At 42.3% G+C, this 18,706-nt stretch overlaps 1 protein-coding gene across 2 annotated transcripts in view; it reads right to left on the reverse strand.

The window, feature by feature from the left end:
• Positions 1 to 18,706, reverse strand: part of STKLD1 (serine/threonine kinase like domain containing 1) — a 392,522-nt gene that overhangs the window by 337,027 nt on the left and 36,789 nt on the right. For both annotated transcript variants that reach the window (XM_078646124.1, XM_078646123.1), the window contains exon 2: positions 1,357 to 1,440. In XM_078646124.1, coding sequence (XP_078502250.1) covers positions 1,357 to 1,440 — 84 coding nt within the window. The remainder of the gene's footprint in view (positions 1 to 1,356; positions 1,441 to 18,706) is intronic.

Raw genomic sequence — 18,706 nt, forward strand, 5'->3', positions numbered from 1 at the left:
CACCCCCATCGACTGTGAGGAGTGATCATAGCCTGGTGCAACATGTCTTCCGAATTTTTAATTAATGCATGAAAGGACAATCATTCAGCATGTGTATTAAATATGGGTCTCCTAGGTTACAGATGGAAGCTCCATTTATAAAGACAAGATTAAAAGGTAATCAAGCAATCAAATTTAATTCAGTAATTTAATTATTTCAGAGGTGGCAAGTCAAACACATTACTGTCACCTACATCTCTACACACTATACGTAAAACGATATGGGATAAGATGTGATCTGTGGACTAGACTGCTTACTTTGCATCCAGGAGACACAAACTCTAATCCTAAACCCCTAGTTCACCAAACTGTGTGACTGTTAGCCAATATCTGCATCCTCCTGTGTCCCACATAATTTATCTGCACCACGTTTGACAGCAGAGGAAAAAGGACTGACTTTCCGTATTAAGCACAACAAAAAAAAACATCCGATTTTGTATATGTAGAAATGTGGTCTGAAAAGAGTTCAAATGGAATGTATGTCACAATATTCAAGTTAAAAAAGATAATCTTGTCAAAATAACATATAAAGATTATATATATATATATATATATATATATATATATATATATATATATATATATATATATATATATATATATCTGTATGTATAGGTTTACTATCCCTCACTCCGCATCTATGTACCTTGTAAATGTGGTGATACGAACAGTAAATCTTTCCTATATATACGTCCTTTCTCGATAGTGTGGTTGTCGATATTTTGGGTATGATATTTAGGCAGTATGATGTTTAAAATGTGATAGGGTGGCAGAACACCCTTTAAGTATTGCAATCTGCCATGAGGACACACTCTTCCTAGCTCAGCACAGTCTAGGCAGCGACTCATAGGATGGCATGGGGCATTCTATGGTGTGAAAGTGAGATGATTAGATAGTGTACCTCTGTAGATACTTTTGTGTATGTAAGTACATCTAAAAGAGCTGTCCCTATGTAGAAGAAGCTGGAATCAAATCAGTAATTTGCAACATACTATCACCTTACATCCTCACAGAGCTGCATTGCATTTGTGGTGGTATGGCCTGTAACTTCGAATACAGAACATTGTAGGGTACAACAATTGTTATCCTTCCCCTCTCAAGGCATTCGGCAGACATGCATACCACTGTTGATCCTCACACGGTACTGGAGTGTAAGCACACCGAAGACCATGAGGCTACCATGCTGCATAGGGCAGTACATCCAATCATATCATCTGTCGAACAACCTGGCACCATCATTCCATGCTACGAGATATTCGCAGAGTGAACATTATCGCAAGCACCCATACATCATGTCACATCTCTTGCAGCACTCACCTTCTTCAGGGCAAATCTCTCTCCTGTGCTGTCCTCCACGATAAACACTGTGCCGAAGGCTCCAGGTGGCAGCTCTTCCAAAACCTGTGGGAGGATAAAAGCACAAGGAGAAGGAAGAGAAGGTGAATGAGGAGACAACAGAGGCATGGATCATTAGGGAGCTGCATGTTGCTCGGTGAGACAAGAAATAAGAAGAGAAGGCAAATGAGGAGAGAACAGTGACATGGATCATCAGGGAGCTGCATGTTGCTTGGTGAGACAACTGTTTAACATACACATCTAACATGGTTTTAGCCTGTTCGAGACAGAAGGCAAAAACACAAGGACACATCAGCAAAATTGAAAACAAATGGCCTAAAATAGAGAAAGCACCTAAACACTCAGGATTCATTTCAATACTCTCATTAATCTAGATGGAAAGCAACATTTTTGTCCTATCAAAGTTGAATTCTGGGTGTTTGTCGAATAGAGGATGCAGCCTAAAAGAAGGGGCCACTATTAGTGAACTGGTAGTAACAGTCCGTATAGGGCACAATTGACTTCATTGACCAGTTTCCAAGAGTCAAAAAAGGCTGGACTTGGTGGCCTCGCTGGTAAAATGGCATTACCTTAGAAAATCAAGTCATTGACAATATTCAGATCATAGAGACTTCTTTTTTGGTCACTGTGGGACTGCACTTCTATCTGTTTCCTCTAAAATATAGCGATGTGTCTTGCTAGGCACTCATTTAAAATTATGCCAGTAAGAGATCCAGCTAAGCGTGCGTTGACTATGTCTGGCCCCTGTTTCGGCCCAGGGTGGTTTTATCTCTAGAAGCTGGATGGAATGAGCTATCAAGTGCATTACCCGTAACATTTCAAACACTGGCCGCGTACGCTGTACTGACTCTGAAAAGTGCCTAATACTTGTCTCACATCATCTTTGTCAATATTTTCCAAAACTTTAATCCAGCTGGATATCCTAACACCTTTATTGGAACTTAAAGGATAATTTCTAAATATGTTCAGTTACAGTAAGATCTATATCTGTAACTTAGACTCTGTGTGGTATCCCCATTAGATTGCACAGTGCAAGGCAAATTGAGCAGGAAGGTTAGTTAGTCCTAGCTAACACAATTTGTGCCACGCAATCTTGCCTTTCATATGCTGCTGTTTAGTCAATTGACTAAGTTGATGTCCAAGGGAACTTTTTTAACGTTTTAGCCAATAACTCTATTTTTTAACTGATATGGGAAGTCTGTGTCATTGTGGGGACCAGTGGGAAGTTGAAAAATTTAATTTGAATTGTTTTACTGCACTTTATCATGTTTGAACAACTAGAGATGCCGTTTTCGTTGGCGCTCTAGTTATTTTTTCTTCAGGCGGTCCTCCATAAATGAAGGTCATGGCGCACGAAAGGCAAGCCCGAAAGCTTGTTCTTTACATCCTCATCTCCACCCTAGGCAGACTCAACCTGTTAAAGAACAGGTAGAGTGGTGTATGTTCTTGATTAACTGCAGATCCTTGGCAGGTTCTAAATTGGACTCATTTTCACTCATCCAGGAAAATCAGCTGGATGTATTATTCACTGAACGTGGCTACACAATGGCTCTTCACCTGACATAGTTCCAACCTTACCCTCGGACTACCTTATCTGCTGGAAGGATCATAAAGATAAGGGAGGTGGTGGGATCGATTGAGGTGGGCTATGTCTCTAGGGGAACTCCTAAGACAGATTACTGGTTACTCTAAAATTGAGTGTTTTAATATTGAGAAAGTAACTCTATCGTCTAGAAAACAACTGAGTGGGTTGGCAGAGTTGAGGGATAAGGACTTTTATTACATGTCCTCAAAAATATCCACAGTTCATCTGAGAACCTCTTGGGAGAACTCAACAGCTTTTCCATACTTATCAGAGTTACCTAACCGTACAATGCATAGTGGTCTACTATAATTCATAATGGACTAAACCCACTCTACTCCAGTGGATTAGAAGCAAATCAACTTTTGGATAAGGACGGAAATTGTAGCTACTACCTTAGGGTGCATTACTCATCTGTGTATATCTTGTGTAACTGCCTACACATTTGGACACAAAGGGGTAAGTTATTAAAATTTGTCCTAATGAAATATGTGGCTAAGGCACAAAATTATGCTATATCATTGTTATTTGATATGTAATTTTTAGATGTCATGTGTGCAGTGGGTGGATTTTTTATGATTTTAACCACTTCATAACTTTTCAAATGTTTTTAATTGGGTGTGTGTCATAAATGTTCTCAACATTATTCATTAATTCATGTGGAAATGTTTGAAAGTCTAAGGTCTAAATAAACTTAGTGTTGTTGTTGTAGATACTTTATTCGACAAATAATCATCATAAAAGTACAAACATACATACAAACAAAAAATACATAAAAAGCAGACCGTCCCAAAGTACTACAGCAAAAATAGAATAGTTCTAAAACTTAAAAAAAAAAAAAAAAAAAGGCAATGATAATACTAGCTAGTCAGTTCAGACGGGTTTGCTCAGTTACCTAGCATTCTGGAGCGAATTAACCAGGCACCCGCTAGGTATTTTGAGACCCCACAGACAATATACAATGAAACAGTATCACATGTCATAATACGCAGGGCTGATCTATGATCTTTCACGCCCATGGATTTACACACAGGTTTCAGCCATTTGTTCCTGACAGGTTTATAGGCAGAACATGCAAATAGGAAGTGGCCCAGAGATTCTTTCGGGCAACTGCAGCCTGGGCAGGTAAGATCTATCCCCTCCATACTTTTCCAACCTGCCATGAATTCTTTAACGGGCAAGGTACCATATCTGAATTTTAAAAACAAAGTCCTATCTCTAGGAATTTGGATAAAATCCAGAAAGGGCTCGGACAAACGCCGCACTTTGTGTTCTAAAAATGTAGTCGTTAGTGGGCCAAAGGTCGAATTGGCATGTACCTTGGAATCTACCCATTCCCAATATAGCTTTTTTACTTCTAGTTTAGTGGGAGGGCATTGCGAGGTCCAAGACGCTCCCAATCCTATCGAATTTACCAAAAGTTTGAGGTTGTTAAGCCACTGTATTTTGTTATTTACATTTAGGGTAATTAACTCATCAAGGACTCGAGCATAGTCTTTTAATTCTTCTGTCCTTCGGAGTCGCACCCAAAATAATAGGGGTCTGAGGTGGACTTTGTCAGCGATACATTTAATACCCATATCAAGAAATAATGGTAACAGAGGTGTTGACATGGGAAGTGATACCAGATCTCGAATAAACTTGTTCTCTATAACTGTGAGGGCTCTAGTGTTAACAGCGCCCCAGATTTCGGAGCCATAGACGGCTGAGGCTACCGCCTTTCCCTCATAGACTGATAGGGTTGGAACAACAGGTCTACTGATTGAGTGGCGTTGGTTTTTTAGTATAACTCCAGAGACCCTTTTAAGATTAAGTATCATTTTGGATATATGTGGCCCCCAAGACATATTGTTGGATAATCTAACCCCCAAATAGTCAAATTCACTTACAACCTCAAGCGGAGACCCAAAGAGTGATATATGTACATTCCTTAACTTCCTGTTTGTCGAGAAGACCATTAACTTTGTCTTTGTGGTGTTTATTGTTAGTCCCCGCTCACTGCAAAAGAGTGAGAAACGATCAAGCAGTTTCTGCAGACCCCGCGGGGTCTTGGACATCAAGAGGGTATCATCCGCAAAGAGGAGTGTAGGGGTCTTCTCACCGGCAAGGACTGGCGCATCCGCGGGGTCCTCCCTCAAATGGTCCACCACCCCATTTATAAAGAGGGAGAACAACGTCGGTGCCATCACACATCCCTGCCGCACTCCTCTATTGACTGGTACCCTCTCTGTCAATTGCCCTTGACTCCCCCAGCGTATCCTCGCAAAATTGCCCTCATGGAGCTTAATAATAAATTGCAGAAGATAGTTGGGAAACCCCATTGCCAACAGAACTTTCCATAGTTTGGAGCGAGGAATGACATCGAATGCGGTTTTGAGGTCGATGAAAGCCAGAAACAAACTACCTTTGTTGATGGAAACTGACTTCCAATAGACCGCACAAAACCGGAACACCTGGTCTATTGCACCCACATTCTGTCTGAATCCTGCCTGGAAGTGTGTTAGTACCTCTTCTTCCATAAGCCAAGTCTCGATTCTATTTACAATGACCCTACCAACTACCTTTTGTATAGTGTCAATTAAACTAATTGGCCTATAGTTTGCGGGGTCCTCTCTTTCGCCTTTTTTATAAATTGTGATTACCTCCGCCCCTTTCCAAGAGTCTGGAACTGGGAAACCCTGCTGGATCAAGTTCATTAAACTAGCTATAAAATTTGCCCATACCAAAGGTTCGTGAACTAACAAATCTCCAGGCAGGCCGTCTGGTCCAGCAGCTTTGCCTGGCCGGATTTTAGAAATAGCATCTTTAACCTCTCTTGCTTCAAAAGGGACTAACTCCATTGGTAAATCTGGTCTTAGAGGGGATGCTATTGCTAAAGATGGGTGGGCTTGGGTCTCATCTTCACAATATAACTTTAAAAAATGAGCATGCCATTGCTGCTCATTTATGTGATTTAAAATGGGATCAACTCCTCTTCTATCTAAAATGTTGATCAATTTCCAGAAGGAGACAGAATTCTTATCCCATGCTGCTTTTTTAAGTTTCTGCCAGTGTTCTTCCTCCCAATTCTTTTTAGAGGATGCCAAGATTTTGCGATAATCCCTCCTGGCCAGTCTTACTGCTCTGGGGTCTTTTAACTTGATTGCCCGTGCAATTTCCTTTCTCCTTTCCCTGCAATCAGCAGTATACCAAGGATTTATTTTTAATAAATGTTTCTCAGCAGAATGATCTAACTTGGTGGTTTTATGAAAAACCTTGCCTATTTTAGCTATAAGGTCATAATAATGGTTTAAAAATAATGGCCCAAGGGTGTTAAGATTAGCCAAATCCATCTTTGTTGCCGACAAGGTAGAAGATTCCGCTATAACCAACTCCCTAATGTACAAGAGAACCTCCTCCTCAAGCTTAATCGCCTCCCATCTCAATTTCCTATTACAGTTGGATGGGATAGCCTCCTTGGTAATTAATTTCGGACCTGGGGGCTCACTTTGATCATTTAGCCAGTTAATTATCATGCATAAAGGGTTATGGTCACTATCTATGGACAGCTTGATCTCCATATCTATAAGGTTGGACCAGGAGTGGAGATCTAAAAAAATATAATCAATTCGCGATGGGGAGGCTATCTTGTTATATGTCATCGCCCCATTGCGATCAGAGATAGTCCGTCCATTCAGAGCTCGTAATTGGTGAGCCAAGGCTAGAGCATTCAGTTGTATAGCTCTGGGATACTATTTACTGATAGGTGATAAATCCAAGGTGGGGATAGAGTACTTCCAATCCTCCGCGGTCCAACCCAAAATATCCTCATCGTCCAGGGGTTCGAAAGTACAATTAAAATCACCACCCACCAGGATTTTTGATCCCGGAGCTAGTTCTAGTAACTTGGAATCCAAAAGCTCTATTGTTGGAGAAATTTGACAGCCCTGCGATCCTCTAGCATAAATGCAGAAGATATGTATTTTGGCCCCCATTGGGCTTTTCAGAGATATGTACAGTAAGTCATCTGAGGAAACATTATACACATTAACGGCATAATTAAGATTAATTTTCACCCATATGTGTAGGCCACCAGATGGGCGGCCTTTCCCTGAGTGAACAGCCGGGACAAAGTAAGTGGAATACCCATTTTTATACTCAGGAGACAGACACCATGTTTCCTGAAACAAGCATATATCGAATGGTTCAATAAAATTATTCCGGTCTGGGCTTTCAACGTTTTTTTTTAGCCCTGCTATATTCCAGGAAAGGATATTTATAGGGGTGCCGCCTATATTCGGAACAGATAATAAACGGGAAGACGGAATTTCCATTTCAATACTGCTAGGATCACCATTTTCCGGGAGTATCTCGACAGACCTAGCGTTACCTACGTTGACCACAGGACATTCTATCTTTTCCCCTAATGCTACCTTTTCAGTTTCAATTGAGATTACGGGTTCAACTAACTCGTTTTCCAACCCAGAATTATAGGTTTTTAAATAAACTTGGGTCTCTCCTGTCCTGGAAACTACCGGACCTGGCGGATCTATCATATCCTTTAAAGCAAGTTCTCCAGAGGAAGTGGATAAAAGTCAATCTATATTTTCCAGCCCACTATAACGGTTGAAACAGGGTATGGACGGAGGGTTGAATTGAAGACCTTGCCATACTCCATTAGGGTGCACTGGGCCATACAATGGCCTAGCTGATCTCCTCGGAACTACACTCCACCCTTCGTTTACTCCACCATCCCACTGGCTCAGGGTGTTATGTTTATGGTTTCCAGACCATGACCCTCTTTGTTGGTTGGTATCATGGAAACGACTGCCCCATGTAGGGTGTGATGGGTTCCTCCCAGTCCACTGGCTTGGATTGTACTCTTGCCAGGGATCCCCTTGTATTCCTCTTCCTACATGATTAGAACCTCTCAGCCAACTCCACCTATTACCACCATGGTCAGGGACCATGTAGAAATAGGATACGGGTTTGGCTGAAATTGAAGAGGTAGCAATACATGGGGGTCCTGCAGTTATATGTTCCACCGGACCTAAATCCTCAAAGGACATAACAACACAATCCCCCTGTATGTTTTTTTTTATTCTCGCCCACCCAAGGTGCTCTTTCTACCATGAGCATTTTGCTATTGATATTTGGGGGAAGCGGATGATTTTGGTCTAACCAGTGGCAAACTTTGTTCTAGAGGGCCCAAAAGGATTCATATGTTGAAGGGGCAAGCTCAGGAACACCAGTTAGCACTATTACATAGGGGGAAGCATCAGGTGGTAAATTAATATTGCGACGAACCTTAGATTGTACTGTTTTGGGGATCGGGGGTTTAGGCACAGAAGATTGAGGTTTATCGCTGCTCTGTGGTTTTTTTGGTGCGCTAGACGTTAAATTGGGTGTGTTACTAATACTACTCTTAGCAGTGGGTGTTTTGGAAGGCATTGATTTGGAGATTACGGATCCCCCTACTGTCTGCTTTGGCACTAAAGGATTAATACTGGATAGTACCGGGGTTTTTGTAACTGTGTTGACGGGGTTGTTAACATTGTTTTTCCCTTCTTCATGTATGGCCTTTAGTTGTAGTTCAATCCCCAATAGTCTAGATTCCAGAGGTGCAAATAGAGATTTAATACGTTTTGCTAGATCACTCATAAATATACCTTTTCTATCATCTAGGCCCTCTGCTGTCTCATCCAAGGAACTAGACTCTAAGAGGCTTGCAAGGCTGATGTTGGTGTCAGAGTTATCGGGAATACCCAATGGAAAGGGGTGAGATCCATGGGGACTCACTGTTCTATCAATACCCTGAACTTGAATGGCTAAACTGTCACAACCTACCTGGTTATCACTGATGTTGCTGGAGATCTCCATGTGACCACCCGCAACATCAGTACTTAATATGGTAACACCAGTACTCATACTAGATGGTTTAGAATTTTTCGGGACGGCACCCTCTCTTACGCCCCTTAAGTATGTTGAGACATCCTGAACAGTAGTGCCTGCCTCGGAGATCTTAGTAGGAAGAGCTACTGGCAAGGGATTCAGAATGTGAGGAACAAGTAAAACATCCTGGTTGTTATTAGTGTTAGGACAAGTAAGTAAAGGAACAGATGAGTTAGAGACCGAGTCGGAAAGGTTTTTAGTGGGGGTACGTGCAGATGCAATAATTCCCAATGAGGACCTTCTCGCGTTCGCGAGGTCCTGGGATACCCTCCTTTCCATAAGGACGATGCCTTCGTCGATTAGTTGGTTGGTACGTACGATAAAGTTATCTAGAGAACCAGCGAGTTTCGATTTGCTGCGGGTTTCCCGGGTGCACATTTCTAATAATGGATTATACCTAACTGGATACAAGAAAAACCTAAAACAAATATAACCATATATAAAATTAAATACAACAGGGGTGAGAAAAGAGCTTACAATATTAGTACCCCCTTTTAAGTCACTGGCACAGCGCTAATAACACTGCCCAGAGGTGTGGCCCAGACCAGACTCTCCAGGCCTCGGAGGGCCACAGAGGGCCCGCCCTTTGCCCGGGCTTAGCCCCGGGCGCTCCCGCGCGCTACCGCGCAGCGGAAACCACCAGCTCTGATATAGAGCTAGGGGCGGGTGCGTTGCCGGCAGGGAGAGCAGCCACAGGTGTGACAGGCAGGGACTCCTGGGATATTGAGTCCCTGCAGTACTGCTCGCAGCCCTGCCGGTGCCTCAAGACGGTGTTAATCACTCTGACCTCTCTGCCCCAGAGTCCAGGAAGGCGCAGCGGGTCCCGCGGAGCGGGTCCGGCAAGGCGTGGGTTTTCAAAGTTTGAATATAAAAGTATGAGAGTTTAAAATCCGGCTCCCAGCAGCAACTGGCAAACGCAAATGAATCCCACGGCACAGTTCCTCCAACGCGATGATAAAGGGGCAGGGGCGTTGCCGGCAGGGAGAGCAGCCACAGGTGTGACAGGCAGGGACTCCTGGGATATTGAGTCCCTGCAGTACTGCTCGCAGCCCTGCCGGTGCCTCAAGACGGTGTTAATCACTCTGACCTCTCTGCCCCAGAGTCCAGGAAGGCGCAGCGGGACCCGCAGAGCGGGTCCGGCAAGGCGTGGGTTTTCAAAGTTTGAAGATAAAAGTATGAGAGTTTAAAATCCGGCTCCCAGCAGCAACTGGCAAACGCAAGTGAATCCCACGGCACAGTTCCTCCAACGCGATGATAAAGGGGCGGGGGCGTTGCCGGCAGGGAGAGCAGCCACAGGTGTGACAGGCAGGGACTCCTGGGATATTGAGTCCCTGCAGTACTGCTCGCAGCCCTGCCGGTGCCTCAAGACGGTGTTAATCACTCTGACCTTTCTGCCCCAGAGTCCAGGAAGGCGCAGCGGGATCCGCGGAGCGGGTCCGGCAAGGCGTGGGTTTTCAAAGTTTGAAGATAAAAGTATGAGAGTTTAAAATCCGGCTCCCAGCAGCAACTGGCAAACGCAAGTGAATCCCACGGCACAGTTCCTCCAACGCGATGATAAAGGGGCGGGGGCGTTGCCGGCAAGGAGAGCAGCCACAGGTGTGACAGGCAGGGACTCCTGGGATATTGAGTCCCTGCAGTACTGCTCGCAGCCCTGCCGGTGCCTCAAGACGGTGTTAATCACTCTGACCTCTCTGCCCCAGAGTCCAGGAAGGCGCAGCGGGACCCGCGGAGCAGGTCCGGCAAGGCGTGGGTTTTCAAAGTTTGAAGATAAAAGTATGAGAGTTTAAAATCCGGCTCCCAGCAGCAACTGGCAAACGCAAGTGAATCAACTTAGTTATATACTACTACCACTTAAAGTGTCCCGCTGTCAGTAAAGCTCACCTTGTAAGAGATAAACCTTCGTCATTCCTAGAGCATTATTTATTTTAAATTTACATTTAAGTGAACTTTGTTGGCCAAACAAGTTAGTACAATTTTGCCACTTGAACTACAAGAACATGATAGGAGAAGGACAAGATGGCAAAATGGAAACCTTATTGTTTTGAAGCTCCTACTCAAAGGTGTTAACAATATAGTTAAAATACAGTTGGATGATCAAACTGGACGTTACATTTCGAATCTGGTCTGATGATCAGGGACTACATCAGTGTTCATTGAATTTTCATTTCATTTGTACTTGAAAAGTCTACTTTATCATTCTCAGAGAGCTGCTTAAAGTAACTTTCTCTGATACCTCTGCCTCACTGGCGGTGCATCAGAAAATATATCATTTTCCAATTCCCAATTGCTGCAAAGTTCAACCCTTCTGGGTTTTAACATCTGTTTACGTTGAGCTGCATTGATCTCTCACTTTTGAGTGCTATGATCGTTGTACCAAGGTTTGAAGTTTCAAGACTGTTGGACTACCAAACGCTAAGCCAAAAGTAATGCCAATACAATTACACTATTGGATATGACAAACTAAAAATACATCAGCATCATTCAAATCACGCTGTACGTACTGCTCGTTTGAAAGAAAGGCCCAGAATCACTCAGGTCCTGCTCTTTTCAGGACTTCAGATCTAATTAGTAACACCAAAATTAAACAATATAAAAGAGAAACAGTCTTATTCTTTCTACCATCTAAATGCAGAAGTTCAGGTTTTTCCCATATTCCCAAGTAAGGATAAAATTCTCTATCAGACATCTTGCTTACAAAGCCATCCATCGCAGTCTTCCAACATATCTAGCCAGCCATCTCAACATCTCATGACGCCAAAGAGGTCTTAGGAGCAGAACTTACCTATAGCTAGACCTAGAAACATCTCAATCCAAAACTTCTCAAGCACTGAACCAAACCCTCTCTGGTACCACAGCATCTTTCTGGAACTCCTTCCCTGTACAGCTACCAACTGTACCCACCTCCTGACTACCAGGAAACAACAGGAAATAGATATCTTCATCATACCTCTTAACAATATGGACTCTAACTAACTCAAAGCACACTCACTCAATTCAAACTGGTATTATCTCTCTTCTTTTCTGTATCTCCTAGTCTCGGAAAAGCACACTAATGTCTCATGGTGAAAAAACGTAAACAAATATAAATGAAAAATATAAACAAAATATATCACAATAGGTTTTAAGAAACAGATGCTTGGAGACTTTACTTCTGCACTTCTGCACCGAGCATGTATCTGATGATTTCTGCCTGTACTGTGTATTCCTTAAATAGTGAAGTCGTCCCCTAAGCAGGACTTCCTATGCCGTGAGTAACTTGAAGCAGTCCATCTTGGTACTCAACTTTAGCCGCCCTTCATCCTTGGTGATATTAAAAGCAGCATTCTAGAGCATGCTCGCTCCAGTTTCTTATGTCTAGCCTCCTTTTGAAAATGGTGCCACATTATAGACGTGTCTAGTAAACAGATTATAGCCTGGCAGGTTCTCTGATTTTGAAACCTCTCTTTGAGAGCCCAGGGTGTCGTGAATTTCTGTGACTTTTACTCAGATAAAGCTAAAATGCAAATACCATTACTTGGATGCTCAGCAGCAAGGCTGTATATTTCCAGGTGTGTTTTGCATCATTGTTCTGGAGGTTTCCTGGACATTTAGTTTACTTTTGCTGACGTTTAGCTAAAAGGTTTTACTTTACATACGCTTTGTCCCAGTCTTGGAGGTTTTCTGTCAGAGTTAGATTCCTAAAACTCACTGCCATATAACATGCAATCGAATAAACAGAATTATTCCATTATAATGCTATTGCGTTAGACTTGAGGGTGCTGATTTTATTCAATAATTTCTTTAAGGAGTAAAAGTATTTTTTCTATCTTAAGTTGACAATTTCAAGGTTGTAGAGGTAGTTAGTGTAAGTCAAGGATAAGCTTACATTAAAGTATAGCCTTTTTCTGTGTCAATGATGGAGTATAAATGTATGTATGGTGCTTTCGCTTTCACTTTGGAAGAACATGCTTGTTGTCCTTTAAGGACTGATACAAAGGGCCCATGTTTTGTTGCAGCACTGTACATGACAGGCTTTAAGGGTCCTTATTTAATGTAAGAAATATTGACTTGATCCTTTGTGTGTCTGGTGTCTGTCGCCATGGGTGTAAGGAACATGAGGGCGGGGTTGGGAGATCATGAATATATGTCTTATGCAGCAATGGGTATTGACTACTCTTGTTTAAGGACACATTTGTGTGTTTGGTGATATTTTTGCTCATTTATCCCCACATGCAGCTGTATGTATTTCAGATCCTGAGGTACTTCCCCACTTGTGGATTTTTGTATTTGGTTTTTTCGTCACTCTCCGTAAGACTAAGATGTGGTCAGTGGTATGATGTCTCGAATGGAACACAATGTGATTTTCCTTCCTTTGGCGTAAAGCGATAAGAGTATATTACAGTTAATGGTTGACCAAGTGACAATCTGTAGTGTCTTCGAGCAAGTGGAGCAATAAAAAGGGAATTGTTAGTATCTTTTAGGTCTGAAAAATAGTTCCATATGCTACATTTCTGTGACATGTGTTATTCTTTTGTGACAAAATATTTTAGAATTGTTAAATTCTTCATTGGATAATAATATGCTCAACAAAGCTCTAACTAACATGTGGCAAATGGTCACTTATGCCAACAAATGCACCACAGCACGCTGATAAACAATACATAATATTTTCCGATTCAGGGCGTTTGTTCTGAGTCCAGTGATGAGTGTGAGACTTCACCGACCAGTGCCTACATTAAGATCAACTTAGTTCTTTGTTTGTGGAATTTGATTTTGATTTTTAATGTCAGGACAATAGAAATAAAAGGCTTGTTAAGCAGTCGAGAAGCAGCTATGATGTCACTTTGTCAGCCCTCATGGAGCGTACACAAGATAAATACAATCTTGCTTCCTTCCAATGAACAACTGGAAATGCTGAGACTTTAAATAGAAGATCCGCAGGGCCTGCAGAAACTGTTGTCATTGCTAATGTGGCTTTTCAAGTGCCTCTTTCGAACATAAGGATGTTCTAGCTCTCAAAACGGCCTCAAGCACCAATATTCATCCTTAATTCATCCAGTGTTATTGCTCTTGATGTCATTCTAGTTGCAGCATTTATTAAGTGTTTTATGTCAGAATCTCATTCACAGAAATGCAATCCGTCATAAATATTTTGTATTAATAAATGTTTACAAAAATATCATCCCATTGTGCTTATATTTTCAATTATTAACTTCAAATGGGCAATGTTTTAGTTGATGATATTTAGGACACAATATTTCTGTCACACTATATTCTGACAACCAAATTATATAACCATATGCACACTATGAATTCTATTGATGATCTAAACTGATAGTTCAATACTTTTGATTGACCTTTTCTAGAAAGGACAGCTCCACTTTAGAGACTGACGTTTTTCACTTGTGTGTGAGTCTGTTGTAGTTCTATCTAGGACCCTAATTCAATATTCCTGATTCATGCCCTTATGTGGTTATAATAAATAATATCCTTATAAAGGCATAAGAATCATATCCATATTTAGTCATAGCCCATGCTGTCCAAATTAAGCAAGGCTACTTCCCCAGGCTCCTAGAAAGTACGAGTTCTGTAAACAAACCAAACCTTCAGCAACCTGGGAATTCCCCATTGCTTTTGTTTTGATTTCGTCCTAGAACTCCTGTGAGCACTGTAAGAACGGCCAGTTCTTAGTGACATCTTTATTGACGTCTTATGTCCAACCTTACGTCAAACCCGGCACCTTTCAGGTATAAATATACCAACGTTGCCTTAAGCAAACACACGGTGGTGGTTTTGGAGCAGAGCGGCTATCTACTTGCCCGAGAGCCCAGCTGATGCGAGAGCCCACGGACGCCGCCCCTCCCCTTTGACGCACTGAGAGAGACGCTGTCTTTTCTCCTGCCGAGAAATCCAGCTCCGGTGTTTACAGATACCCTCGCGGGTTACTGGGATATCGAGTCCTGAGAGAGAGATACCAGACCTCCTGCTTTCTAATACCCAGGTACGGAGTTGACTAAACCCTTTAAGAGAATTCTTGATTCAGATTCCTTGGCAAAACCAACTTAACTTAAACTGCTACTTACTTACTCCTTCCCACGTATTAGGCTTAGGTCAGGTACCCCGGGGTAGGCGTATTTAGAAGCACCAGTTGAGTACGTTAGTCAATGTATATTTGTATGTATATATTTGATCTATTTTAAGTATCATATGGCTAAGAAACCATATCAATGCTTTTACAGTATTATTTCATAATACTCCTTTTGCTGTACGCACTTTACTTTATGCTAAGTATTGCAATTGTGGCAATTCATTTCTCTTGTATGAGAAAGAAGACTGCTCAATAAATAACACCTTTTATTGAAAACGCCCGTCTCTCTTTTCTCTACACTCTGGTGAAACTAAGTATGCACACTTGACTGAGTGAAATAGCTGTCTATTGTTTTCACACGACTCTAGAGATACACTCTTATTCTGAGGGAGCAAAGTTGTCATGTTTTATGGTTGTCAGAAGCTAATCCCTTCTTGTCTATCCAGGGAGGTTAAACTCCTCCTCGTTTATTCGAGAAAGTTTCTAGTGACCTCTGAGCGAGCTGGCAAACCGTAAGTCTAATATAGTCAGTAGAGACCTAGTCGACCTCAATCCTACGTCTACACTGCTGAATATATTATTCCAATGCGCAGAGCCTATTGGGAATATAGGAACTACACTACATGGCGCCCAACGTTTGGTAAGGCGATAAATCTAACGCAAGACGTTAGAGTAACTCAGTCGTGCTTTTTCACACAGACCCTTTTTCCCGTAAATACTCCAAAAGACGTCTGGAGTGGGTAAAAGGTTAAAATCCGCCGGAACTTAGTAGGAAGAGATTCCTATGTAAAGTTTTTGGTTTAGTCAACGTTGAAGGATACAGTGTTCCAAAATATTGTGCACCTAATCTTTGTTTCCTTGAAACTTGATCTGCAACAAAAACCTTTCTGTTAGTACAAATGACAGAAAGTGAAGAAGAAAGGGAGGCAGCTACAATAGCAGCTCGACTCCTAGCGGATGACACAAGTCTCCAAGAAAATGACCCGAGTGTTATACTCATTACGGTCAACATAAGGAAAACTATAACTCTTAAACTTATAGAAAACGGACTAACACCGAGAGGTGGAATAGTCGTATTCGTAATAGAGGCCCATGAACATCGGCAGACAGAGGTATTCTATTCATGGATAAACTGGTGGCCTAAGGAGCTGGGACCGCCCCCTAAACCGATCTCTGAACTAAAAAATCTTGGCGTCTGGCTGGACTCTAAACTGACCTTCGCGTGTCACACTAAGAAGGTGGCATCTATGTGCTTTGGCATTTTGCGAGGTTTAAGGCCCATCCTTAAATTTTTCGATGCCCCGACTCGCCAGATGGTGATTCAAGCGAGCGTATTATCCAGACTAGATTACGCTAGCTCATTACTTTTGGGCGCCAACCAGGCGGAAGTCCAGCGACTCCAACGGGTACAGAATGCGGCAGCGCGAGCCTTGGTAGGCTTGCCGCGATTCTGTTCTGCCCGCACTACAATCTGCAAACTGCATTGGTTACCTGTAATCAGACGTATAGAGTTTAAGAGTCTTTGTTTCGCGTTCAAAATTTTGAAAACTGATACCCCTGCCATCCTTCAACATCTTTTGATTTTGTACACTCCTTCGCGAAACCTTCGCTCTGCTGGTCAAAATTTGGCACTCGTCCCACGGTTCCAAAAATGCAGATTAGGTGGCCGCTCGTTCATGGTGATGGCCGCCAGACTGTGGAATGCCCTCCCTGCCCACATTCGCTCTTTGGAAATCCTCTTTGCTTTTAGGAAAGCGGTTAAAACGTATCTTTTCCCTCTGCCTTATTAATTATGTCTCTGTTGGTCTTGTTGGTTATGTTACCTTTTCAGATATAGCGCCGGGACGCCCCTTAGCTGGAGAAGCTGTGCGCTTAAGAAATTACAGTTAACATAACATAACATAACTTTCCAGCAGCAAACGCTGTCACGCACGACTTCCACTATTACAAAATAGAGGAACCTCCGGATGAATACACCCCTTTCGAGGAGGTTGAAATCCCATTAAAATACCAAGAGCACCTGCTCTGGTTTAAAGGCGTCCTAAAACATAATAATCACATCACCAGGCTCGGCCCACTAGGTAGACCAGGAGCAATGTGGCCGGTTCTAGCCAGCTACACACCACATCCCGACATAGAAAAAATGTCAGTACCAGAACTTTTAGCCCAGCTAAAACAACTGATTAAAATACATAGACAATTAGTCCAATATGTAATGCGGACTACAACAGTCCAACCAGCTATTAACATTCCACAGCTGACCCCTCATCAGGGAACACAAACAAAATTACACCACAGAACATACAATCATGTCTTGGTAAAACACCCGCAAAACGGGAACAAATTCCATTCTGGTTAGCACAAAAAATCACTCAAATAGAGGCAGTATTTCCTGATACTACACCTACTGAGAATCACAGAATTCTGACTATCTGTCTTCCAATGGGGATTGCACCACATGTGGAGGACTGCGACACTTGGGGCACAGCCTTTGCTTCCATTTACACAAAAACACATGGTGTTCCGTCCATGGCGGTAATACCAGATGTGCTAAGACAGATTCAAAATGAATACGGTCCAGAACCTGCTTTAACTCTGGGTATGAAATTACTGAACGACTTCAAGCAGGTCTCGGCTATATTATTAGCCAACATAAAAGAAGAAGCAGCATCTGTGGTGATCCGCCAGAAATTGAAAGAAACAGATATAGTAGAACAGCCATTTGAACTTGCCAGAATCATAGAAAAATCCTATGAAGAACTAGGTAGAGATAGTTTGGGTGGGACACCAGTAAAACCCCAACTAACTGAAAATCCTGAAAAAATCTTTATTAAAAATAATCTAAATACTCCAAAAAAGAGTTGGGATGGAAATAAACTATCCACTCCCAAAGAAAAACGATTCCAGTCCAGTGGAAGGTCTCCTCAACGAAGAGAAAGATCTCCTGACCGAGGAAACAAGTCTCCCCAGAGGGAGCCCTCTGAGAAAAGATACAACCTTAGAGATAGGGATAAATTAAGAAAACCTGATAGATATCAAGATATTGATACACCTCCCTCTCGGTCTTTTCAGACTTCCTCGCAGAAATCGGAAAGAAGAGGACGGTCAGAACACAGGGAAGAGCACGTCAAGTCCAAAGACAAGGAACCTGCTCATCAAAGTAAAAAATTACAATTTACAAGAAAGAAGGTAGCCAGTATTAAAATAATTAAACATGCCGAGGATACTGAGGACACAACTGAAAGACGGAGAGTGGGCCCAGACAATGCTAGACAGCACAGCAGAAGTGACCAAGGCTCGCAAGATCTTGATGAATCTTCTGGAGACAGTGGACACGAATGAATATATTCAGGTGGAAACTGCAGATACCAGAGTTAGCAAACTTCATAAAATATACGAGATAACTTTACGTATAGAGGGAGATAAGACCAGGAAAGTAAGAGGTCTCTTTTGGGATAATCTTTCAAAAGGCTATGACATCCTTTTAGCTGAGAAAGACTGGCCACCAGAGTTTGTCAGGGAGTGCCCTCATGGCGAAGAAATGATTATGCCTGCCTTCTCAAATCATATTCCAATACATAAAAAATATACATATGCAAGAAAACGGGCAGTAGCCCAAGCTCCTGCATTATACAAAAATCATGTAGGGTGGGATGAGGACTCTCCTCCTCATAAAATCCAGTTAAAGTGTCAACCCACTGCACAAAGGCAGTGCCCAATTAAGCAAGAAG

The sequence above is a fragment of the Lissotriton helveticus genome, chromosome 5_1 (genome assembly GCF_964261635.1).
Source record: "Lissotriton helveticus chromosome 5_1, aLisHel1.1, whole genome shotgun sequence".
Classification (NCBI taxonomy): domain Eukaryota; kingdom Metazoa; phylum Chordata; class Amphibia; order Caudata; family Salamandridae; genus Lissotriton; species Lissotriton helveticus.